Genomic DNA, 26880 nt, shown 5'->3' on the forward strand with positions numbered 1-26880 from the left:
ACACATCCCCTGCCCCTACCGACCCCATCCCCGACACATCCCCTGCCCCTACCGACCCCATCCCCGACACATCCCCTGCCCCTACCGACCCCATCCCCGACACATCCCCTGCCCCTACCGACCCCATCCCCGACACATCCCCTGCCCCTACCGACCCCATCCCCGACACATCCCCTGCCCCTACCGACCCCATCCCCGACACATCCCCTGCCCCTACCGACCCCATCCCCGACACATCCCCTGCCCCTACCGACCCCATCCCCGACACATCCCCTGCCCCTACCGACCCCATCCCCGACACATCCCCTGCCCCTACCGACCCCATCCCCGACACATCCCCTGCCCCTACCGACCCCATCCCCGACACATCCCCTGCCCCTACCGACCCCATCCCCGACACATCCCCTGCCCCTACCGACCCCATCCCCGACACATCCCCTGCCCCTACCGACCCCCATCCCCGACCCCATCCCCTGCCCCTACCGACCCCATCCCCTGCCCCGACACATCCCCTGCCCCTACCGACCCCATCCCCTGCCCCTACCGACCCCATCCCCGACAGACCCCCTGCCCCTACCCCATCCCCTGCCCCTACCGACCCCATCCCCGACAGACCCCCTGCCCCTACCAATCCTTGACATCCCCGACCCCATCCCCTGCCCCTACCGACCCCATCCCCTGCCCCTACCGACCCCATCCCCTGCCCCTACCGACCCCATCCCATCCCCGTTACATCCCCTGCCCCTACCAATCCTTGACATCCCCCTGCTGACTTGATCCGTGACCAAACCCCCAACTCCTCATCCCTTACAGAACCATCTCATCCCCGTTTCTGATCGATCACCCCTACCGATCCCTGGTGGATCCCCATGCCACCTACTGCCCCTGATCCCTGACAGAACCCACTGCCCCTACTGACCCTGATAAAACCCTTTGCCACTACTGACACCGCTCTCACGTAACCCACTGACCCCTGTCGTCCCTAACACAACCCCTACCCGTCCAATCCCTGATAGATTCCCCTGCCACTACTGCACAATCCCTGGCAGGTCTACCAACCCTTCTAAACCCGAATAGTGACAGATTTTAGTGACCCGATCCCTGACAGATCCCCCTGCCACTACTGGCCCCGATCCCTGACAGATCCCCCTGCCACTACTGGCCCCGATCCCTGACAGATCCCCCTGCCACTACTGGCCCCGATCCCTGACAGATCCCCCTGCCACTACTCACCCCGATCCCTGGCAGATCCCCCTGCCACTACTGGCCCATGGCTGGTTTACCGTTTTTATGTAACAGGTTATGTTGAAATGTTTGGGATTTGTATTTGTAGTATTAGGAGCCATGCTTCTCATGTTATGAGGATATCCCATACAAAGATCACCTGTGATAATACCTGATGCACTGACTATAGTTATATCATCTGTGATAATACCTGATGCACTGTGTATAGTTATATCACCTGTAAAATATTAAGGAAATCCTCTACACATGACCTGTTGGTAACCGTTAGGACTGGAATTAAGACGAGTATAAAAGTGACCTTGTGACCCACAGCAACCAATCAGAGCCCGGTATTCCTTCAGGATGGATATAAATAGTCACTTCTTCTGGTTGTTGGTTCTTCCATGAGATGCTATGCCCTGTCCTTATATTTAATGCTGATTCCAGGGTCCTATGTCCTGATAGTTGTCACTAGAGATGAGCAAATTTACAGTTCAAGCTAGGGCTGGGCGATTAATCGAATTAATTCGATTAATTCGCCCAGAGTGTTTGGATCGATTTGATTTTTTGTGAAAATCGTAAATTCGATTTTCACAAAAAATCATTGCGGGCGGGCCGGACGGTGCGGTACGCGGGCGGGCAGACAGTCCGGAGACGGGCAGTATGGGGCTGGCGAGCGCTGCTGTGAGGTGCAGGGCGGGCCGGCAGTCCGGAGAGGGGCGGTGCGGGGCCGAGAGGGGCGGATCGGGCCGGCAGTCTGGAGAGGGGCAGTATGGGGCTGGCGAGCGCTGGAGTGAGGCGAGGGGCGGGCAGTCCGGAGTTATGCAGCGCGGGCGTCCTCCAGCACAGCGTCCCGCTCCCCTGTCAGCCACAGTTACAGCTCCCCGGTCTCTGGAGGAGACAGCAGGGACTGCAGGGTGATAGTGTCGCTGCGGGTCCTGGAGCTGTACAGCGGGGTCAGATCCCGCTGTACAGCTCCAGGAATCACACTATCACCCTGCAGTCCCTGCTGCCTTCTCCAGAGACCGGGGAGCTGTAACTGTGGCTGACAGGGGAGCGGGACGCTGTGTGCCGGGGTGAGAGAAGAAGGGCTATGTGCACTCCTGCTACAGTCACCCCCAGCCCCCCTCAGTCACCTCCAGCCCCCCCTCGGTCCCCTTCCAGTCACCCCCAGTTGCAACAGTCCCCCCCAGTCATCTCCAGCTTCCCCAGTCCCCCCCAGCTGCCCCAGTCCCTGTCAGTCATCCCCAGCTTCCCCAGCCCCCCTGAGTTATCTCCAGTCCCCCCCAGCTGCCCCAGTACGCGTCATCCCCAGCTTCCCCAGTCATCTCCAGTCCCCCCAGCTGCCCTAGTCCCGTCAGTCATCCCCAGCTGCCCCAGTCCCTGTCAGTCATCCCCAGTCCCGTCAGTCATCCCCAGCTGCCCCAGTCCCCGTCAGTCTTCCCCAGCTTCCCCAGTCCCCGTCAGTCTTCCCCAGCTTCCCCAGTCCCCGTCAGTCTTCCCCAGTCCCCGTCAGTCTTCCCCAGTCCCCGTCAGTCTTCCCCAGTCCCCGTCAGTCTTCCCCAGTCCCCGTCAGTCTTCCCCAGTCCCCGTCAGTCTTCCCCAGTCCCCGTCAGTCTTCCCCAGTCCCCGTCAGTCTTCCCCAGTCCCCGTCAGTCATCCCCAGTCCCCGTCAGTCATCCCCAGTCCCCGTCAGTCATCCCCAGTCCCCGTCAGTCATCCCCAGTCCCCGTCAGTCATCCCCAGTCCCCGTCAGTCATCCCCAGTCCCCGTCAGTCATCCCCAGTCCCCGTCAGTCATCCCCAGTCCCCGTCAGTCATCCCCAGTCCCCGTCAGTCATCCCCAGTCCCTGTCAGTCGTCCCCAGTCCCTGTCAGTCGTCCCCAGTCCCTGTCAGTCGTCCCCAGTCCCTGTCAGTCGTCCCCAGTCCCTGTCAGTCGTCCCCAGTCCCTGTCAGTCGTCCCCAGTCCCTGTCAGTCGTCCCCAGTCCCTGTCAGTCGTCCCCAGTCCCTGTCAGTCGTCCCCAGTCCCTGTCAGTCGTCCCCAGTCCCTGTCAGTCGTCCCCAGTCCCTGTCAGTCGTCCCCAGTCCCCGTCAGTCGTCCCCAGTCCCCGTCAGTCGTCCCCAGTCCCCGTCAGTCGTCCCCAGTCCCCGTCAGTCGTCCCCAGTCCCCGTCAGTCGTCCCCAGTCCCCGTCAGTCGTCCCCAGTCCCCGTCAGTCGTCCCCAGTCCCCGTCAGTCGTCCCCAGTCCCCGTCAGTCGTCCCCAGTCCCCGTCAGTCGTCCCCAGTCCCCGTCAGTCGTCCCCAGTCCCCGTCAGTCGTCCCCAGTCCCCGTCAGTCGTCCCCAGTCCCCGTCAGTCGTCCCCAGTCCCCGTCAGTCGTCCCCAGTCCCCGTCAGTCGTCCCCAGTCCCCGTCAGTCGTCCCCAGTCCCCGTCAGTCGTCCCCAGTCCCCGTCAGTCGTCCCCAGTCCCCGTCAGTCGTCCCCAGTCCCCGTCAGTCGTCCCCAGTCCCCGTCAGTCGTCCCCAGTCCCCGTCAGTCGTCCCCAGTCCCCGTCAGTCGTCCCCAGTCCCCGTCAGTCGTCCCCAGTCCCCGTCAGTCGTCCCCAGTCCCCGTCAGTCGTCCCCAGTCCCCGTCAGTCGTCCCCAGTCCCCGTCAGTCGTCCCCAGTCCCCGTCAGTCGTCCCCAGTCCCCGTCAGTCGTCCCCAGTCCCCGTCAGTCGTCCCCAGTCCCCGTCAGTCGTCCCCAGTCCCCGTCAGTCGTCCCCAGTCCCCGTCAGTCGTCCCCAGTCCCCGTCAGTCGTCCCCAGTCCCCGTCAGTCGTCCCCAGTCCCCGTCAGTCGTCCCCAGTCCCCGTCAGTCGTCCCCAGTCCCCGTCAGTCGTCCCCAGTCCCCGTCAGTCGTCCCCAGTCCCCGTCAGTCGTCCCCAGTCCCCGTCAGTCGTCCCCAGTCCCCGTCAGTCGTCCCCAGTCCCCGTCAGTCGTCCCCAGTCCCCGTCAGTCGTCCCCAGTCCCCGTCAGTCGTCCCCAGTCCCCGTCAGTCGTCCCCAGTCCCCGTCAGTCGTCCCCAGTCCCCGTCAGTCGTCCCCAGTCCCCGTCAGTCGTCCCCAGTCCCCGTCAGTCGTCCCCAGTCCCCGTCAGTCGTCCCCAGTCCCCGTCAGTCGTCCCCAGTCCCCGTCAGTCGTCCCCAGTCCCCGTCAGTCGTCCCCAGTCCCCGTCAGTCGTCCCCAGTCCCCGTCAGTCGTCCCCAGTCCCCGTCAGTCGTCCCCAGTCCCCGTCAGTCGTCCCCAGTCCCCGTCAGTCGTCCCCAGTCCCCGTCAGTCGTCCCCAGTCCCCGTCAGTCGTCCCCAGTCCCCGTCAGTCGTCCCCAGTCCCCGTCAGTCGTCCCCAGTCCCCGTCAGTCGTCCCCAGTCCCCGTCAGTCGTCCCCAGCTGCCCCAGTCCCCGTCAGTCATCCCCAGTCCCCGTCAGTCGTCCCCAGCTGCCCCAGTCCCCGTCAGTCATCCCCAGTCCCCGTCAGTCATCCCCAGCTGCCCCAGTCCCTGTCAGTCATCCCCAGTCCCCGTCAGTCATCCCCAGCTGCCCCAGTCCCTGTCAGTCCCCCTCAGTCACAGGGGAGCACTGTTCCACTGGGAAGCAATACAGTTGTTGTCTCAAACATCATTAAAATTGTATCTGACGCTGTGAGAAAAATTTTGTTTATTTAGCAAAATAAAAAAATCGAGATTTAAATCGAGAATCGTTCAGATTTCTAAAAAAATCGAGATTTTATTTTTTGGCCATATCGCCCAGCCCTAGTTCAAGCCAATTGCTGAGCTAACGGAGTGCGCTGCTTCTTCTATACTCCTCTCTGGTTGTCACACATGTCCGTGTTTTGCCGGGTGCAGATCTGTTGTCAGGAGGTTTTGCAGTTGTACAGACGCCATGAACATGATCAGGTTTCCATATATTCCATGGAGTAATAGTCTGACATCACAGCATGCAGGAAAGCATTGCCCTTGTTGTATTATGAGATTGCCGCTCCTCCCCAGTAATTGTATAATTGGCCATACTTATTATTGGGGTATTAACGGGGGCTCTTACCTTCATGCAGAGCTGCTGAGATTTCCAGTACAGAATATAGTATTTATTTACAGTCCTACTTTCTGCAACTTTTCATTATACAGTGGTGCCTTGGATTATGAGCATAATTCGTAATCCAAATCTGCTCTTAAACCAAAGCAAATTTTCCCATAAGAAATCATAGAAGTGCAGACAATTGGTTCCACACCCCAAAAATAATGATTTATTATTCTGAATAATATGTAAAACAGATGAAACAAACATTCAGAAACAGCAGAATATGTGATATTATAAGTTACTGTACAGTAATGGAGAGGATGGGAAACACAAGGGCGGACAGAGACTGCAGGGAGCATGAAGGAATAAGCAGGACAGATGTGGGCACATACATGCAGCACTCTCTGTCCGGGGAGAGAGGGGTTACAGCTATGGAGAGATTACCTCCACTGTCCTGTCCCCTGATGTGAGCCCCAGCCTGAAGTGGATCTGCTATGATTTGGGAGGTGAGGGAGACTTCCTGGGTCAGAGTACAGTGCTGTAGACCCCGCTATGCAGACCATGCCCCTCCCCCACTCCCCATCCCACCCAGCACAGGGAGCTCTTAAACCAAATCAATGCTCTTAAACCAAGTCACAATTTTGAAAAACTGAGCTCTTAAACCAAAACGCTCTTAAACCAAGTTACTCTTAAACCAAGGTACCACTGTACTTTCAGTTTTGTAAAAAAAAAAAAAAAAACTTGACATGACAGAGACATAGGGGGAGATTTATCAAACCTGGTGTAAAGTGAAACTGGCTCAGTTGCCCCTAGCAACCAATCAGATTCCACCTTTCATTCCTTACAGACTCTTTGGAAAATGAAAGGTGGAATCTGATTGGTTGCTAGGGGCAACTGAGCCAGTTTCACTTTACACCATGTTTGATAAATCTCCCCCCACAGAGTGTACACCCCTAGATAGATCGGTGAGAGGACCTCAGCTGCAGTACATCTGTCTCCATAGGAGCCCATTATAAGTCCGACTTTAAATTCAGAGCAGAGAGTGGACGGTTGTGAACACTCAGACCAGGACCAATCAAAACTTTTGACATGTCAAAAGTTTTATTTTTTTATAATGACAGGTACACGTAAAGGCCTCTGGAACATTCTCCTGCGCACCCAGGGCCTCAATACATGTATACACTATATCAACCCCATTACAGTCCATCAAATTCACTATAGCCCAGGGGTGTCAAACTGGCAGCCTTCCTGCTGGTGCAAAACTACAGTTCCCATCATGCCTGGACAGCCAACGCTTCAGCCTTGGGAACCCTTCTGGCTATAGCCGATATAGTGAGGCCCATACAATGTGCGTCCATCTAGATCTGCAGCTATATGCAAGGATTAAAGGGCATATCCAGGCTGAGAAAAATAGGGCTGCTTTTCTTCAGAAACAGCACCTATCCTGTCCTCCGTTTGGGTGAGGGGTTTTGCAGCTCAATTCCATTGAAGTGAGTGGTGCTGAGTTGTAATACCACACACAACCTGGTGACAGGGGTGGCGCTGTTTTTTTTTTTTCTGTGTTTTTTTTTTTTTTTCCTAATCCTGGATAAATTCTATAAATATGGGTTAAGCGACTTCCTGATTTTACTATATTTTTCCCCTCTGTCTGTAATTTCCACTATATTGCTTTCTAGGTATTTATTCTTCCTTTATTTTCTCATACATCATTTCATTTCTTGCTAAAAAGGGCAAAGCTGTATTATTTTCTGAGAATACATTCCCTCTGGAGGCTAGGACCATGATATATGTGCCAGTATTGTAGTTGTTTAGTAAATCATACATGTAATGACACATATAGATATACATACATATATAGATACATCCCATGTGTTGTGTATTTGTTCTGTATTTTGATATTGTAGCTATTGTAGTATCAGTCTGTATTGGCGTTGCTTACTATTACACTTCAAAGATTCTTACTTCTATTAAAAAAAAAATCTCAAGTCTTCCAGTACGTATCAGCTGCTGTATGTCCTGCAGGAAGTGGAGTATTATTTCCAGTCTGACAGTGCTCTCTGCTGCCACCTCTGTCCATGTCAGGAACTGTCCAGAACAGTAGCAAATCCCCATAGAAAACCTCTCCTGCTACGGACAGAGGTGGCAGCAGCAGAGAGCACTGTATCAGACTGGAAAGATAATGTTAAATGATAGATATATAATATGGCTGTCCACGCCTCCCATCCCAAGCGCTGCATGCATATTAATACTGTTCATTACCTAATATCCATTGTGTATTTTTAGCTTAGTTTGATGATCACATTACTGCTGTTGTACTGTAGCGTTGTTTAATGGCTTTGTAGGATTTTGTTATGCTCAGATATTCTATGTACATGGTGAGATTTCCTCCCTGCCTAACACATCTGCTTTGTTTTCCAGCCTTCTCTTGGGAATGCAAGCCCAGGTAATTTACATTTATTTTTAACAAAGTTTTCAGTTTTCTTTTTCTTTTTTTATTATTGGTTGTTCCGGGCAGCAGCGGGTTTTGTGCTTTGTAGCTGAAGCCGGTCCTGTGTAATGTGGCGGCTCCTATAGGATGTCATTCTTAGACTGGTAATAATTGTTGTGCCTGTCATGGCCTCCGTGCTTCCTCTATACTCCAGTGATTCGCATGTAGAGTGTATGGGATCTATTTATAGCAGATGCTCTAGTATGTAGGGAATGGTACCCTATATTACATGTATGATGTGCTGTGTCTGATAGATGAGGTACCTGTCTTTAGTGGAATGAGCTGAGATTGAGATTTCTCCTCTTTTCAAATCCATTCCTGGCTTTGGCTGTAAAAATCTGTCAGATAAATCTGTAAAGGTGCCCTTAGTCCCAGTAGGTGAAGAAGTTGGATGCAGCCTATGGCTGTATCCATTTTTTTTCAGGATTTTCTAGGGCAGCATCCAACTTCTTCAGCCACTGGTAATCAAATGGCAAGAGTTTGGACAAAGCGGAGCATGTTCACAGCAATCTGATAGCTTAGACCATTTCATGTAGAGCGTATGAATGGTGTGAGCTGAGAATTGACAGCATTGTCTATTTGACCAGGAGGCTCGGCTGCATCCGATGACCATGAGTTTGATCCATCGGCAGACATGTTGGTTCACGAGTTTGACGATGAGCGAACGCTGGAAGAGGAAGAGTTAATGGAGGGAGAAGTAAATTTTACTTCTGAGATTGAGCACCTAGAAAGGGTGAGAACAATGAATCTAAGCGCCTTGTGTTTATTACCTTTTATTTACTACTTTACAGCTCATTCAGTTTTATATTCATCAGAAATGTGTGCCTTAAGTCACATGGTCACCTAGTAACCGCACTGTAGGCTACAGAGAACCAAAGTCCATCTATATCACCATTTTACACTGCATCCATATTGTTGTTGTTTTTTTTCTTTAACCCCTTAAAGTGGTTTTACAGGTTTATAACTTTGACTAAAGAATAGGCCTGGCGCCCCTGCATCAGCAAGCAGTTGCAGACTCCCTGTGCTGGTGACACTACTCAGGGTGCCTGGCACCATTTTCTGTGTATAAGCGCCAGTGCTGCAGTTCCCCCAAATAGCTGATTGGCGGGGGTGTCACATCATGGCACCCCGCCAATCAGACATTGATGGCTTATGGATAGGCAATTAGTGTTATCAACCCAAAAGACCCCTTTTAAGTTTCTTAAGACACAAATTTAGATATTTATTTATTTGTTGGGGATGGGGTAGTTTTGCATTGTTTATATTACAGTAAAACTGATATCTTTATTCTGCATGACACTCCAGTTACAATGATACGCAGATTTTGTGTTCTTTTACTTGCACCAAGATTGATCAGGCCCTAAGGCCTTCAGAAACGTGGATATAATTGTGAGCTATTGTGTTCAGTGCTTGGCCGTTACAGATGAGCAAACTTACAGTAGGTTCAGGTTCCCGAAATCCCTAATTCTCAGCATTTGTGGAAAAGATGGATTCAGCCCTAGAAAGTCAAGTGCCAAACGTGCAGGGTATTAGGGCAGGTTCACACTAGGGAACCCGAACGAAGAATATTTGATGGATTCCATAGCTCGTACCCGTTCACGGCCGCGCACCTCTCCACCCGTGCCATAGACACCATTCTATGCAAGGGCGGATTCCGCCGAAAGAATTGACATGTCAATTCTTTCGGCGGATAGTGGAATCGGGCCGCCCATAGAATGGTGTCTATGGAGCTGGCGTAAAGGCGCGCAGCTGTGAACGGGTACAAGCTACGGAATCCGTCAGATATTCTCCGCTCAGGTTCCGTAGTGTCAACCTACCCTTACTGTAAGTTCCCTCATCTCTAATGGCCAAAAATTTCACCTGTGTGACTCTCGATATTCTGTTACTATATACTGTAGATTGGGTTATAGCGTCTGCCTTTACAAGGATGATCTCCATTCATCTCCAGGTCCCGCTGCTTTTGCTTTTATCACTATTTAGCTTTTTCTTTCTGTAATGAAGAAAATCTTGGAAAATAACAACCTGTTGTAAGTCTGTGTGATGTGATTTCAGGAAAGTGAGATGCCAATTCATGAGTTACTGCGGCTCTATGGCTACGGCAGTACAGTACCTATGCCGGGAGAAGACGAAGAAGAGGAGGAAGATGAGGAAGAGGAGGAAGAAGAAGAGGAGGAAGATAATGATGGAAACAGTGGCAGTAGTGGGGAAAATAAGGTGCTTCACCAGTAGGGAGAATACAAGGCACAAGGACTATGGGTTCACAATCCTGAGCTCATGTCAGTGTCTTATAATAGAATATCCATTCATACAAACCTGAAAGTCTATTTTTGATTGTTTTTCAAAAGTAGGTGGTCAAGGTATACATGTATCTGACAACTCTAAAAGGTTTGCTAAAGATTGACGCTTCTCACCTATCAGCAGGATAGATGATAAGCGTCTACACAAGGCTCTCTGAGATACCAAGCACTGTATTTTCTAGATTTTACAGCAGTCTGATTAGTGTTGGTAACAAACCGCTGCCTTTTATTATCAGGATGAAGCCATTAAAGATTCGTCAGGTCCAGAAGACGAGACCCGTTCCTCTAACGATGACCCTGCGCAATCAGTTGCTCGAGACGCACAAGAAGTTATCCGTCCCCGCCGCTGCAAGTATTTTGATGCGAGTTAGTGATCGTTCTTTTGATTTTCACTGTACAAAATATCACAAGGAACTTTCTCATTCACCTTAATGAGTCATTTTGGAGTCATAGCAGCAAATTAGAATACTTTTTTTCACCCTTTTATAGACAATGAAATTGAAGAAGAATCTGAGGATGACGAGGATTATATTCCATCGGAAGACTGGAAAAAGGTAAGTCTTTTAAATTGCAGGATATACCACAATTGTCTGATAGGTTGGGGGCTGGGATAATTCAAATCGGCTATTACACGTGACGATTATCACGCAAAAAATCATTTTATCGTTCGAATTTAAATGATCGTTCTGTGTAATTGCAGGCAGCGATTGAAAAATCATTTGTGTGTCGTTGATCGTTTATTTAGATCTGAACCTAAAATCATTGTTAATCGTTTGCTGTAATTCCACATTCGTTCGCTTAAGTTCTGCATTTGTTCACTAATCGTTCAGTGTAATTGCACATTGTTCATTGTTTTGCTGGGATCAGATGGAGTAAACGATCGTATTAACGATTGCAGTAACAATCATAGTAACGGTCATAACTAACTACTATCGCTCTGTGTAATATGGTGAATGATTTCAGGTTAACGATAAACAATCTTGTCTATCGTTAGTCATTAATTGTTAAAAATCGCTCCGTCTTATAGGACCCTAAGGTTGACAAAACTTCCTGTGACCAAAACCAATGCTCTGTTACAGTCACCCTCAGGAATTAAAAGTATAAAGATGCAGATATTCATGCCACATTCTTTTTTTCGCCCCTTCTAGGAGATTATGGTAGGCTCTATGTTTCAAGCAGAAATCCCAGTTGGAATCTGTAGATACAGAGAAACAGAAAAAGGTGAGTGTCTACCTGGGTAATGTTTGAAAAGGCTTAAATGTATTTAAAGGGATATTTCATCCAAAGAAATCTTTTAATTTGTTGCTGTCCATGGGGAGAACATAGACAGCTTATTCTTAACTTTCCGCGCTCCCCTGGTGTCCTCCAACAACACCTTTGGATCACGGCTGAATGATCCTGCCTCCACTTCTGATGCGGACTCGTCTCTGTAGTGTCAGCCCGTTCAGCCAATCACCGACTGAGATGGGACAGCAGGGACTGAGCAGGCTTTTATTACCAAGACGAGTACGTCTCGAAAGTGGAGGTGGGGCTCATTCAGCTGGGACCCAAATATGACGTTGGAGGACACGAAAGTCAAGAATAGGCTGTTATGCAGAATACCTCTTTAAGACCTCCTAATATTTATTACATGTTTTATTACATATAAATTAATGTCACAGAGACATATCAAAAGTTTCACATGGGCCAAGGGCTGCGCAATAAGTTCTAATCTCCCTGATTGACAATTGTTTGAGTCTTCACACAACATAATCAATAGCAGTTCCTATTATTGCTCATCCCACTGTTAATCAGGCCATGCAAGACCATGTGAACACATTGCATGCCTTTTGCAATTCCCAAAGCAAATAGCCTAGGCCGCGTGAGGCTGGGAGACGGGTGGCAACTAGTCATCTTGGCGTTGAGCCTAGTCACAGTTCCCAGTAGTTGCCACTCATTCCCACACTGTGAGCTGACAGAGCTGTGACTAGTCACGGGTGGCTCCTCACCCAGATAATTCGTTTCCACCCCTCTCCCGACCTTGACGTATTAAAACATCTTTTTCCCCCTTCATAAAGCTACTGCTGCAGCCGCTGCTGGTATGATCCGCGAGCTGCACATCGGTTCTATACTGTCCTGCAGCGTACATATCATCACAGTCATGCTGATTGGTTCCCTTTAAGTAGAATCCAAGCAAATGTTCACTTTCTGTATTGTAAATCCAGTAGTGGTTCTGTGGCTTTTGTCATATTTTTATGTGTTTCGTGCTAGTTGTGTGGATTTTCATGTTGCTTTCTCTTATCACAGTGTATGAAAATGATGACCAGTTACTGTGGAATCCAGATTTTGTAGTTGAGGAAAGAGTGATTGATTTTCTGAATGAAGCCTCAAGAAGAACAGGGGAAGAGAAGGGTGTGGAGGCGATTCCGGAAGGAGCACATATAAAGGACAATGAACAGGTATTATGATTATTATATTTTTCGTTTGGTCATTTAAACTCTCCACTTTTAGGTTGATTGTGTTTAACCTCTTAACGACCAATGAATGGCATACCCGTTATGACGTTGTTGAGGGGGTACAGACAGGGTCACAATGTGACCCCTCTCTGGTGTGCCGCTCCCAGCTGCGGACCGCAGCTAGCATGGACCAGTCATCCATGCTGACTATTTAACCTTTTAAATGCCACTGTTAAAACTGACAGCATTTTAATGGTGTTAATATGCCTTATTTGGTGGTCCAGTGGGAGGATCAGCCTCTCGTGATGTGGTTGCAGGAGACCAAAACATTAAACTTATGTATGTTGTCATATCTGTCTTTCTCCCTGTTCGCTCTCTCCGCTTTCTCTTATTTAGTTTGTATTTTTACTGTAAACTTAATATCATGTTAATAATCTCAGAAAGGCCATAAATACACACAAAGTAAAGAAGTTCTGCCATAACCTTGAATTTTAGAATAATTCCGCTGTTGTTCCTGTTCTTTTAGCTGAATGTCATGTGACCCATTTGCTGACTGGATGCCAAGGGTCACATGACAGCCTATGGGTGCAAAGAGAAAAGATTGAAACCATTTTTGGTGACACATTGAAGCGTGTCGTCTTTGGATATGCCCCCTGCCTTTTCCCCTGCCCCCGTCATATAAGTGTTATTACACACAGCACATCTGTAGACGATACCATGTCACTGTGCAAGATTTCGGCTGCTATGAGAAAGTTATGGAGCGATTTTAATACATGGGGCAGGTTAGGCATCTAACTTGCTGCAATTTTAATACATATACATTGACTTCTTATACAATGAATTAAAAACCATGTACCAGACAAGGAAATGATTATTGTAAACCATCCATCTCTTGTTCTCAGGCCCTTTATGAGCTGGTGAAATGTAATTTTGACACAGAAGAAGCTTTAAGAAGATTAAGGTTTAATGTGAAAGCGGCACGAGGTAAGCGACCTGTCTCTATCCCTCCATGAGAACCGCTATAACCAGGTTATATCATATATTATAACTTCTCTTACTGAGAGCGTCACATGTAAGAGGCATGAATTGAAACCTCACATCATGAGTTATATTTTTTGTTAATATTCTTCCCCAGAAGAACTTTCTGTGTGGACTGAAGAAGAATGCCGGAATTTTGAGCAAGGCCTCAAAGCATACGGAAAAGATTTCCATTTAATACAAGCAAACAAGGTAGTAATACTGCAGGCACTAATGCTGACAATACATGTAAAGTTGGGTGAATATTAACAAATATACAAGTTTCACAATTGGAACCATTAAAGAGCATTATAGCGGCTTCTCCTTTTAAATTGTCTTCAGTGTTTAACAATTTTACAGACATCATCATGTGGCTAAGAAGCCTGGTTTCTTGTTTTCTGAGATGTTTTCCGTTAGAGAAACTCAGTTATAAGCATCTAACTTGCCGCTATCTCTTTATAGCGCAGAAGGTGCTGAGGATGATTGTAAGTTTCTTACCTCCACCCTTGGCACTGTTTCTGCAATATTGAGAGTTTAATCCATATGCAAATATGTTGTTTTGGCACACTGAGGGCAGGACTACCACTCCGAGTGCACCGATCCATGAATATTAGCAGAGTGGGCTGGCCAGGCGTATCTGCACAGGGGTGGTAGTCCCGTCCCAAGTGCACCATAACTACATATTTGCATATGGACAAACCCTTAAAGGAGAAGTCCGGTGAAAATTTTTATTGAAGTATTGTATTGCCCCCAAAAGTTATACAAATCCCCAATATACACTTATTACGGGAAATACTTATATAGTGCTTTTTTTCCCCTGCACTTACTACTGCATCAAGGCTTCACTTCCTGGATAAAATGGTGATGTCACGACCAGGCTCCCAGAGCTTTGTGGGCTGTGGCTGCTGGAGAGGATGATGGCAGGGGGACACTGAGGGACACAGGGCACTGGGGGGACACTGAGCATCCCCCTGCCATCATCCTCTCCAGCAGCCACAGCCCGCACAGCTCTAGGAGTCGGGTCGTGACATCACCATGTTATCCGGGTCGTGACATCACCATGTTATCCGGGTCGTGACATCACCATGTTATCCGGGTCGTGACATCACCATGTTATCCGGGTCGTGACATCACCATGTTATCTGGGTCGTGAAGCCTTGATGCAGTAGTAAGTGCAGGGAAAAAAGCATTTTATAAGCATTTCCCGTAATAAGTGTATATTGGGGATTTGTATAACTTTTGGGGGGCAATACAATACTTTAATAAAAAATTTTGCCGGACTTCTTTAATATCTTGGAAATGGCTCCAAGCATGGAGGTAAAAAACTTGCCTTCATGCTCAGCGCCCTGTGCATTTTAGGGACATATCAGCAGGTTAGATACTTCCCCTTTAAAGGGGCAAGTAAAAGTTCTATACATCTCTATAGTTACTTCCATCCAGATCTTCTGCTATAGTTTCCCTGGTGACCTCGCCATACACCGTGCATTGGACATTGCAACCATTCACTGTCCACAGCTTAGTGCACATGACTGCCAAGGTCAATGATTGGCTGCAGCATGCCCTGCTCAGTGGATTTTTACCCTGGATTCCGAAGTGGTGGCAGTGCTGGACCCTTCAAGTGTTAGTTATTTAATTCTACCAATAGAAGAGCCGTGGAGCCTCATTTAAGAGTCTCAAAACACAGGACTAGCCAGATATCCCTACGGGAAGGACCCAGCCAAGGGGCTGCTCCTGTAGGGAAACTACCAAAATCACCATAATAAGTGGCCCTATAAGTCAAGTCTGGCTAGTCCTGTGTTTCTAAACTCTTAAATGAGGCTCCACAGGCTCTTCTTTTGCAAATTCATGTTTCCCAGGGAGCAATGCACCTAGGATTTCACTGCATTGAGCGCTTTAGCCGGCAGTGTTATCGTTTGGCTGGTCTTGCTGAGATCAGCGATCTGTTTCTACCAATAAAGTCAGAAAACCCCTTTAATTTATGTAGGAGTTTTTACCAGACCACTAAAAGATAAAATAAAATGGATGCTAGAGGGGTCTCTCCCACCCTTTATCCTGTAGTAGTCCCTACCCTGTATGCAGAACAGAATTTGATGATACCGTATAACAAACCACACAGACATTCAACGTGTTTATGTATTGCTCAGGTGAGAACGCGGTCGGTTGGAGAATGTGTGGCTTTTTACTACATGTGGAAGAAGTCAGAGCGATACGACTTCTTCGCTCAACAAACAAGATTTGGCAAAAAGAAATACAACCTACACCCTGGTGTAACGTGAGTATCCAGTATAAATGGCCGATATATAGGATAAAGGTGAGTTTTCTGTTGTGTAACTCTAACTGACCGTAATAATTTCATATTATAGGGATTATATGGACCGGCTTCTAGATGAGAGTGAAAGCGCCGCCTCCAGCCGGGCTCCGTCCCCACCACCCACTACCTCTAACAGTAGCACCAGCCAGTCTGAGAAGGAGGACAGCACCGCTGCCAACACTAACCAGAATGGTAAATAACGGATACAAGAGTCTTATCCTGAGTTTATAGCAATTTGGTTCGGTGAAAGTTTGGTCACCGATACAAATGAATCCTGCTTGACCTCATTGACTTAAGTCCCTTTTACACGAGCTGGTTATCGGCAACACAGTCCCATATCAGGCTGTGTAAAAGGTTACTATGTCCTCCTGATATATTTCATGGTGAGAATATGGGGGTTAAAACCAGTATGAACTGAACCCAAGAATTCAACTGGGTGAATAGGCGAAGAAATATATGGTAACTTCAGCCACTGTTGGAGTGCTCCATTTGTTTGTACAAGTCCAGGATGACAGTGTGAGGTTCCCTAAGTGAGGTATCCACTTTTCCTGGGAAACTGGAGGACCTTGAAAGCAGCACAGATTTTTCTCAAACTAAACCATATGACAGCTAGTTTCAGTGTTGAATAAAGATTGGGTTTACACGAACCGGAACTCACTGTAAGTTCGCTCATCTCTAATTATGACCAGTGTCAGGGCCCTATTTAACGGGACGATTATTATGCGAAAAATCGTTATATTAGAATTTAAACAATAATCGTTCAAATGTCGTTGATTTAGATCTAAACCTAAAATTATAGTTGTTCGTTCGCTGTAAATCGTTCGCCTAAGTTCCGCATTTGTTCACTAATCGTTCAGTGTAATTGCACATTGTTCACTGTTTTGCTGGGATGAGGAGTAAGCGATCATAGTAACGATCATAACTAACGACCATCGTTCTGTGTAATATGGTGAACAATTTCAGGTTAACAATAAACAATCTCGTATGCGATCGTTAGTCGTTAAAAATCGCTCCGTGTAATAGGACCCTCAGTCTTGTTAGTATATATTGACAGGAGATGATGTACCATAGCATGAGCCATTACACTTAAGGTACTATTACACCAAGCGATTTTTTTTTTTTTTTGACGACTATCGATAAACAATCTCAAACAACCGCTATGGCAAATGACCCGAAATCATTTGCTTAGTTACACGGAACGATGATCGTTCTTGCGTACGTTTTGTCGTCTGTATTGTGTAGGTTTCAGCTATGACTTCTTATTACACCAAACAATTTGCGAACGATCAAACGATAAAAATAGGTCCGAATTCTATCAAATGACTATTTCTTGTTGGGCGTTAAATCGTTGTCTGCTGTTACACAAATCAATTATCAATTGAATCCGAACGATCTAACGATTTTTCAAACGATAATCGTGCCGTGTAATACGTCCTTTTTCTTACTATCCCAGGGCGAAGTTTTTTTTTTTTTTTTGCATATATACTTTCATTGATGTGCTTTGCCAGCTAGTCCTCCTATACCAGGGTTGGGGAACCTTTGACCTTTCAGCTGTTGCAAAGCAAAACTAGTGTCAGCTTTGCCTGTCCAGCCATGATGGGAATTTTAGATTTTCTGGAGGGCGGATGGTTCCCCATCTCTGCCCCAAAAAAACAATGATGGGTTTAGTGTTGTCTCTAATCTTGGCTTGTAACTTTCCAGGGGTCGCTGTTAATGGACCTTCTGAGGTCGCCCCTTATAAAGATGATTCCACCACAGGAGTCGTTCACCTAAACGGCCCCAGCATCGCAGAACCATCCTCGAATGACACAGACACAAACGGCTACAACCGTGACACTTTATCCAGTGATTCCAAATTCAGCCACGCTAACAACAGCCGCGACAAAGAGCCGGACGACCCCAGCGACCGATCCACAAAGAGGCGACGGATCGACAGCCCTGGAAAAGACAGTCCCGGATCGTCGGAAATTTCTCAGGAAATATATTCACACGGAGAGGTGTGAAGAATCGTTTCCCCTCCACTATCGAGTAGACTTTTTTGAAGTATGTTTCTAGGGGTCTTGAAATTTCAGGGTTCAACTGGTTATTTAACAAGCTCTATTTTAATGTATATTTTTTTTTTCTTAATTTTCTTTTTCATCGAATCCCCCCCCCCCCAAAAAAAAAAACATTTCAGCCACATCTTGGGATTTTTTTTTTTTTAAAGAAATAATGGAAGGACCTTCAGAATGTATCGTTCTTATACCACAACAAAGGTGTGAAATCGTTGCTGGTAATCGTTATTTACATTTTTTGGGGGGATTTTCTTTTATTTTTTATCTTGTCGGATTTGAAATTGCTAAAAGAAAGGTGGACCCTGACCATCGCAGGCACCAGTTTTATAGGTAGAAGTTAAGAGTAAACCAAATAAGGTTTGTGTATGTAAATTATTGACATCAATGATGTCTTTTTCTATTTCTATCTGGGCTGATAAAAGATACGTGGTGTATTTTTCCAGATTTCTTCGTAGCCTTTGAGAGAGATTTTTACAGTAACTATGTTTTGGATGAACTTGTCCTTTCTTAAACAAAGCTTGTATAATTTTCTTAACTTGTACAGTTGATAAACTTTTATTATGAAAAATTAATATTCTGGAAACTGTTTTTCGTTGTGCATTTTCGTGTTTTTTTTTCTTTGACGCAAAAGAAATGTCTCCGTTTGATCCTTTTCACCGTCAGTGTGTTTTATTGCTGAAGTTATCATGTTGTAGGTTGATCATGAAATCTGCTCCCTGTGTAGTAGACTTGTTGCTGACCATTACACATAAAATATGTATGTTGCCTTGTGTATAGGAACTAGTAGCATTCACATGTATATATGCAATTGTCTAAAACTTTGAAGCATTAGGAATACTTTTGGTAAATGCAGATTTTTGTGGCCTAATTTTACAGATCTGTAATTGTTTGGATTCCAAGTGTTACACTGATTTGCAGTACTATAGATCCCCATGGTGGTCAGTGTATCACTTTGAACATATAGACCAGGGATGGGGAACCTTTGGCCCTCCAGCTGTTGCAAAACTACAATTCCCATCATGTCTGGACAGCAAAAGCTTCGCTTTTGCTGTCCAGGCATGATGGGAATTGTAGTTTTGCAACAGCTGGAGGGCCGAAGGTTCCCCCATTCCTGATATAGACCTTAAAAGGGGTTCTCTAGACAAAAGCTGTAAATGGGGCAAGTCACCTGTCAATGATCAGCGGCCCCCACCAATCAGCTCTTCAGCACCCACAGTATACGGTGAACTAGTCTGGAAACAGTTGTATCTGTTCACTGTGTAGTGGTGGAGACCTTTTACTGCATTTCCTGTTTGTTTAAATAGGAGCTAAGCTACAGTAACCAGGTACGGCCACTACGCTGTGGACAGAGACAAGTGCTTCCGGGCCTGTACACTGTGTAGTGTGGCTTCTGTGGGTCGGCACCCCTCCAATTTGTGACTGATAGGTTATTCTGTGGAAAGCTGCTTATAAGAGATGAGCGATTCCCGGACCTGAACATGTGCCATTTGATTACCAGTGGCTGCAAAAGTCGGATACAGCCCTAGGGAGTCCTGAAAAACATGGATATGGCCTACGGCTGTATCCGTGTTTTCCAGGCAGCCTTAAGGCTGCATCCTTTAGCCATTAGTAATCAAATCCAGACGGACCTGAGTACCCCCCAGCCCGGCTGTTGTGTAAATTTACCATTGTGCCCCCCACGGATATATATAGTAATAGAGATTTTTTATTTTAATATTACAATGCATGCTTGCATATGTACATTTTGAATGAAACTAGTTTTGTTACTAAGTGAAACTTTACATGTTCTGCAGATTTACATATATACAAGTGAAAGTTACAAAAAACTTTCTTTTTTTTTAGCATATTGTGATATATGGGGCTTATTCTATAGAGTTGATTTCAACAAAACTTGACTAATAGGCTATGGGCACCTTTTGACAAATGACTTTGTACATGTGTTAGGGGTTACCTTGGGTTGTGAATACGTAGGGTTTCTGGCTGTGATCACAAATTATGGCAGAACCCTGTTGCATTTACAATAGTAAATCTGGACCTCTATAGTAAATTGCATGTTTTTGACATGTCTATTAAACACAATGCCGACTGCTCTGTGTGAGCCCAGCCTAAGGCCTCGTTCACACATAAGTATATTTTTTTGGGCAATTTTCTATCCGTAATCCGCAAAAATTCATCTGGCTTCTATGTGTCTCAGCTTCAATTATGATCTGCACTAGGACATGTCCCTTTGATCTACAAAAATGCGAATAGGCACACAGAAAATAACTATGTAAATTTCTCTGCAAATATTTTTTTATTGCAATTATGTACAAATTTTGCGGCTGTTTGAGGCCTACCACTAAGAGAAGGCAGACAGAGCAGTTTGCTGTCCAGTCTATGACAGGAGCAGCAGCACAGCCCGCTATGTGCAGACATGGCACAGACTCTACTGCAGCAACATGGTAGGAAAGGTTTTATGAAGATTATTTAGAAAAAATAAACAACAATTGAGACAAAGGTGTCCATAGCCTCCAAGAAGTTGTTTTACGAAGACTTTGCCTTTTTGGAATATATGACATCATTGAGCGGCAGCACACCAGCTTCTCTTGCTGTGATCCAGCCTGGCTATATACTATTGTAGTGACTGCAATGTAATTTTTTTTTTGTACATTTCAGTTTTGCTGTGAAATCATCTTCTAGAAAAAGCCCGCTCTGACCCGGCTTTATTTTGGATGACATTGTAACTACATGTGCATGACGTTTATAGCAGAGCGTTTTATATAGTGTCGTCGTACATTTTTCTCTTTTCCTTTCCCCTCTGTTTAAGCCTATATAGATTGTGTTTACACTTGTATATCATGGATCATCATGCCTAATTTCACTGCTATACCACTCAGCATGTCACCATATAGTCTGGGTCTGAAATGACTGACTTGTAATTTTTATAATTTTTTTTGCATGAATCTCCTGAACCTTTAATAATGTGAATTATTTTTGTCTGAATATTTTTTTTTTTCTTTTTGCACTTAGCAGGTTGTAGTAGACACGTGTCACTCATGTATGACTGCCGGCTGCGCGCGGTGTTAGATGTGCCCCAAAGTTGTTTAATAATACTTCTAGTTTCATTAGGAATAGCCAAGGCTCACAGGCCCCAAGTAGAGATCACATATCCAGAGAGGAAAATGAGGATCCTCTGAATCCCTGGAATAGGTCGAATCGAAGCAGAACTACTTTGTCTAGTCCAGGGGGTGTCATACTTGTGGCCCCCCAACTGTTGCAAGACTACACTTCTCATCATGCATGGACAGCTGAAGCTTTGGCTGTCCTGGTATGATGGGAATTGTAGTTGGGGGGGCAGCAGGCTTTACACCCTAATTCAGTTAATTGCGGCTTCAGATTCACTCATCTCTATCCCAGACCTATCCAGAATAAAGAGCACAATGACCATAATTAATAGGGAACCTATTAGATTGTGTTCACATACTGAGGTTGCGCTTTATAAGTTTGACATTTTGGCAACCACAGCAAAGCATGACAGTACCCCATCACAACAGCAACGTGTGAACACTGCTTTAGAAAGAACTAGGAACTTGACGGGTTTAGTTGGAAAGTCTAAAGCAGCGGCTTGTGAGATGTATGGGTATATATTGTGTGAATGTAGTCCAAGGATACATGGTGACTGGGATTGAACAAATATGCATATAATAATAGTGAAAAAAAAAATTATGCCTGGTGCAAGTTTCCTGAAATTTGTACTGTAATAAAGTCATGTGACCGAATTTGACTGGCCTTAAATACGATGAACCAGACACAGGCCATGGACAAAGGTGCTGAGTCTTGGGAGGGATGGACAGGTTCTCTTCTGTAGTTTCATAAAGTGATTTCTAAGGGGGTTCTATCTGACAACTCAATATACATAGGGACTCAAATAGCCGAAATGTAATGCTATAGGTTTACTGCAGGAGAAATCTATGGCCGACCACAACTTCCTCTGACGAGCATAGCCGAGTCTGAGGGGGTTTCAGAAAGCAGATCATAGCGATCAGCTGTTTTTAGGGTAATGCTAACATGTGCTAGCCTAGGACACAATAGCATTGTGGTGAGAAGGACTGGTTTTATACTCTTATAACCTCTGCTCTAATCTATAGCAAAGATGGCAAACTGGAGAGCTGCAGGTTCACTGGTCTACAGAATATGGCCACATTTGTTTATTAATTTCATTGTATTTGGGGAATCTCACTGTAAATTAGTTCAACCCTTTTCCTTGCATTTAAGGTAACAACAAGAGATGATCGTGCCTCAAGTTGGATTGCTTGGAAACAGGAATACAGCCTATGGCCATGTTCACACAACGTAAGACACTGACCATTCTGTTACAGACCGGCCAATGTCAGTAAAGATCTTTAGCGCTGCTAAGTTCTGATGCGGGCGCATCTGTGTGCCCCCGCATCCAAACTCCCCACTGCCGACAGGGTTTTCTGCTGCCGCTTTTCATTGAATAGCCGGGATTCCATAGACGCCAACGTAACATTTTCGTAATAATTCCGGCCATTGTAATCGGTAACAACGGCCGTACTTTTACAAAAATATACGTTGTGTGAACATGGCCTATGAATGTATCCCATGTTTTTCCATACTCCCTAGGACTGCATCCAACTACTTCAGCCGCCAGTACTCAAATGCTGAGCAATCTGACTTGAGCATGCTCATCTCTAGTAATAACTACTCTACAATGCAATGGAGGAAATAAGTGCGTGCGCCAGAATAATCTTTTAAAACAAATCTGACAAAGTTTAGTACTGACAGGTGAGTGGAGCTTAGTAAAGAATGGGCATGGTTTTACATAAAAAGGAGTGTGGCTTAAAGGGGTTATCCAGGATTAGAAAACATATCTTCCCTAAACAGCTCCACCCATGTTCTCAGGTTGTGTGTGGTATTACAACTCTGCTCTATTCACTTCAATGAAAGTGAGTTGCAATGCCGTATGCTAGAGGACAGGAGAGGTGCGGTTTCTGGTGACCGTTTTTTTTTTTTTTTAATCCTAAACAGCCTCTTTAAATGTGCCTGAAATTAAAGAGGCAGAAGGCTTTTAAAAGCATCTGCCCCACTATTAAAAACCTGCATTTGTAGAATCTCTAAAGCGAAGATTTTTATTTAATTCCTGTGTCTCCATGGTAACAGACTACCGTAGTCATACACACTTCCATCTATCCCTTATATTTCGTAGGTTAGGAAAAAGTTTTGCAATCAAAACTCCCCACTTTAGGCCAGGTTGTGTTCCTTCCACATATTCTTATAAATCCTGTTATGATGCAGAAACATGTTTTGTGTCCTGCCAGTCCACGGCTTGATCTCTACACGCTGGAGAGCGTATGGATGCATCAAAAAAAAAAAAAAAAAAAAGTAAGGCTAAGTTCAACACTGCAATTTTGCAATCAGTTTTATGCAAAAAAAACCCCGCAAACTAAAAAAGCCTTTGTGTGCATCTGTTTCTTATACATAGAATCAAAGCTTCCTTTTGAGCGTACACAAATGTGGTTGACCACGTTTGTGTACGCAAAAGAAAACGGATGTGTTTTGATCCTTTTTTTTTTTTATAATGCAAGTAAATGGAAAAACGGATGCACACATGCTTTTTTTTTTCATAAAACGGATTGGGGGGAGGGAGGAGACTGATTGCAAAAAGGCAGTGTGAACCCAGCCTAATTGTGCTTGTTTTTATGAGTTTCCCTTCTTGGTTGAGGCGCGTTCTCTTCCACTTCTAGCCGCTGCCCCACCATACAAGGCTGAGATAGTAGGACTAGGGTGCAGATTATGGGATGAGAATGAATTAGATTACCTGTTGTGTGAATGACAGTGACTGCAGCCAAGTTACTATTCCGGTTTCTTTTCAGGAGAGAGGAAAACTCCCTCTATGACATGGTAAGAAGTGAGCTTTAGCTGAATGTAAGCTGTGACCCAGTGGATCTTCATTCACCGTTTCTTTTGCACTGTTGGTATAAACTTGTTTCAAAACTTATTTTTGGAAAATTAAAATGTCTCTTTTAAAAAACTTGAAATACGACTTCAGATTCTGATTGCTCCATTAAGTGTTTTTTTTCTCTCTGCAGAATACAGGTGTCTAACTCAGGCCCTCCAGCTGTTACAAAACTACAATTCCCATCATGCCTGGAAAGCTTTAGCTTTGGCTGTACGGACATGATGGGGATTGTAGTTTTGTAACAGCTGGAGGACCAGAGTTTGACACCCCTGATGTAGAAGGATATAAATAAATAAATGAGTACATTTACATGATGCATTACCAAGTTGCAGCTGTTGCAAAACTACAACCCTCATCATGCTTAGACAGCTAAAGCTTTGGCTGTCCAGGCATGATGGAAACGGCAGTTTTGCGACAGCTTTGACACCCGTGCATTAAAAAGCATGGAAGTCCCAGCTACAATTTGCAAAAACTACAGTGAGACATGATGGGAATGGTAGTCTTGCAACAGCTGGAGGGCCGAAGTTTGAATACTAATGCATTAAAAGGAAGAAAAAAAAGTGACCAGACACAAGTTTTATATAGATCATGTTTAAAATTATTTGCTTGTACATATACAAATGGCAAAAAAATTACTGTACAGAGATAAGGCCTCATATACTCCATGGTTTTGTTCATAAGAATGTGACATAAAACAATGTAAGAGCCTGGCTCTTGTAGTATAAAGTAACAGACCAATGAGAAAATGGCTTTGTTCAAATGCTCCTCTTGGCAGTAGCGCAGTCACAATACTGCCCCCTGCTGGCTGCTCAGAACACCACAACCCATGGTTTTGCACCCCATGGGCTCACTTTTAGCATAGGAACAGCTTTCTGCATATATGAACACCAAATTGGAAATTCTTCATTCTCACACAACAGACCACCGGGCATCTAACAGACTTCTCCATTTGTTTGCAGTTGTGGTTCTTTAAAGAAGAACCTACATTTTTGGGCCTAGTTTATAAAAAGATATCTGATATTATGCAAGATTAGAGAAAACATAGCTGCTTTATTCCAGAACCAGCACCACCCCTGAGCTGCAATACCACACCCAAACTGAGGAAAGGAGTGGTGCTGTTTTTTGGGAAGAAATCAGCAATGTTTTTCTAATCCTGGTATATAGCACCTATCAAAAGCTTCAGAAGCAGATTTAGCAGCAATCTGTGTAACATAACTGCTACTATTAGTCACCTGTGTAGCAGGGATTATCCCCCTATCCACAGGACAGGGGGATAACTAGCAGATTGGTGGAGTTGGACCCCCACTGATCATTCACTCTGGACAACCCATCTCATGGAGGAGCAGCAATGACCATATTCTGTCACCAAGACTTCCGAACTATGGCAAGTTGACTTCATGTTTGGAGGCCCCATGGAGACAGTACAGCGGCAGCAGAGTACACACACTATTAGTGAGCAAAGGGATCTGTAGGGGTCCCAGCAGCCTGACCCTCATCCTCATTCACATGACATATCCTGAAGATTTTCAGGGGGGGGGGGGGGGGACACCACTGGTGTTGCAGGACAAGCAACTTAAAGGGATGATCCAGCACTACAAAAACATGGCCACTTTCCCCCTACTGTTGTCTCCAGTTTGGGTGGGGCTTTAAAACTCAGTTCCATTGAAGTAAATGGAGCTTAATTACAAACCGCACCTGAACTGGAGACAACAGTAGGGGGAAAAGAAGCCATGTTTTTGTAGCGCTGAATAACCCCTTTAAGGTCCCACAAGGAGGTAGGAACATCAACTTCTTGAAATGAATGAATGGCTTTGTTCACTATGCCATTATTCCAGCACTAAAGCCCCTGCTACATATACACAAATGTAATGTACGGAAAAGAACGATGCTCTAAAGGTCTGTCGGGAAAGAAACTCAGACTTTTAGAGTGATAGAAAGAACATTTCCTTAAAGTGTCACTGTCGTGAATTTTTTTTTTGCAGAAATCAATAGTCCAGGCGATTTTAAGAAACTTTGTAATTGGGTTTATTATCCGAAAAATGCATTTTTATCATGAAAAAGCAGTTTGAAGCTCTCCCCCCTGTCTTCATTGTTCTCCTATGGAGAGAGCTAAAGAAAAGACCAAAACAGGACAACAAAGAGTTAATCTACAAATCCCTCACGGGATATCTCCTGTGACAGTCACCAGTGACCTGTCTGAGCTCGGATTACAGCTGTCACCCAGCTCCGTGCCTGTAATCCTCTGTTATCTGCTTTCTGCTGCCGGCTAACTCCCTCCTTCCTCCTCCCCCCTCCCCTCTCCCTAGAACAGACAGGGGACGTCTCCTGCAACAAGTCACAATTTTCAGATTTTTTGGAGTGGATGAAAAAGAGGAAGGAGGGGGGGACCTGGGAAAAGGCTTTTTACATGCAGATAATGGCAGATTTGGCTAATAAACCCAATTACAATGTTTCTTAAAATCGCCTGGACTATTGATTTCTGCAAAAAAAAAAAAATAAAATACGACAGTGACTCTAAGCTGTGCACACAATGTGATTATTACTATACACGGTAAATACTCCATGTACTCTCATGGACCATTGTACATTCCATTATGGAACATTTTGGAAATTACATCATGTGAGTGGGACTCGCTGTTACATACACACCAAGAACTTGTGTACGGCTCTAATTCTATCACTATGATAGAACAGCAAGAACATAAATCCACAAGGCAAGAGCAACTGTAACACTACTCGGCAGCAACATGGCCATTTTTTCTATGAAGATGATTGCTGCAAACACGTCCAGGCATGATCCAGTTTGCATGCAGCAACCACAACATGGAGAGATGCTCAAAAATGGCTAATGTGCAAAATTCCATCTGGATCTGTTCAGGAGATTACAGGACAATATCATAAAACCTGAAGAGGAATATTGTCCCATGCCACACAACGTTACTGGAACATGACATCACATGAGCCATCTTTCTTGTACCGGTCATTGGGGACACAGCACCAGCAGGTATAGGCTGCTGCCACTAGGAGGAGACACTAGACAGA

General features: G+C 45.6%; 1 protein-coding gene across 5 annotated transcripts in view; it reads left to right on the plus strand.

Moving 5' to 3' along the window:
• MIER1 (MIER1 transcriptional regulator) overlaps window positions 1–23917 on the plus strand; it is a 25504-nt gene extending 1587 nt beyond the window's left edge. The window contains exons 2-13 of one of the 5 annotated variants that reach the window (XM_069981407.1): window positions 7696–7720; window positions 8353–8498; window positions 9818–9979; window positions 10299–10428; window positions 10552–10616; window positions 11211–11283; window positions 12349–12500; window positions 13400–13481; window positions 13633–13727; window positions 15659–15786; window positions 15878–16017; window positions 23753–23917. In XM_069981407.1, the coding sequence (XP_069837508.1) occupies window positions 7696–7720; window positions 8353–8498; window positions 9818–9979; window positions 10299–10428; window positions 10552–10616; window positions 11211–11283; window positions 12349–12500; window positions 13400–13481; window positions 13633–13727; window positions 15659–15786; window positions 15878–16017; window positions 23753–23784 (1230 nt within the window). In that variant the 3' untranslated portion in view covers window positions 23785–23917. Of the gene's footprint in view, window positions 1–7695; window positions 7721–8352; window positions 8499–9817; window positions 9980–10298; window positions 10429–10551; window positions 10617–11210; window positions 11284–12348; window positions 12501–13399; window positions 13482–13632; window positions 13728–15658; window positions 15787–15877; window positions 16018–17526; window positions 18894–23752 lie in introns of those variants that run through there. The other 4 variants (XM_069981404.1, XM_069981405.1, XM_069981403.1 and 1 more) reach the window with 4 other exon arrangements.
• The last annotated feature ends 2963 nt before the right edge of the window (window positions 23918–26880 follow it).

This window comes from Dendropsophus ebraccatus, chromosome 8, assembly GCF_027789765.1.
Source record: "Dendropsophus ebraccatus isolate aDenEbr1 chromosome 8, aDenEbr1.pat, whole genome shotgun sequence".
Taxonomy (NCBI): Eukaryota; Metazoa; Chordata; class Amphibia; order Anura; family Hylidae; genus Dendropsophus; species Dendropsophus ebraccatus.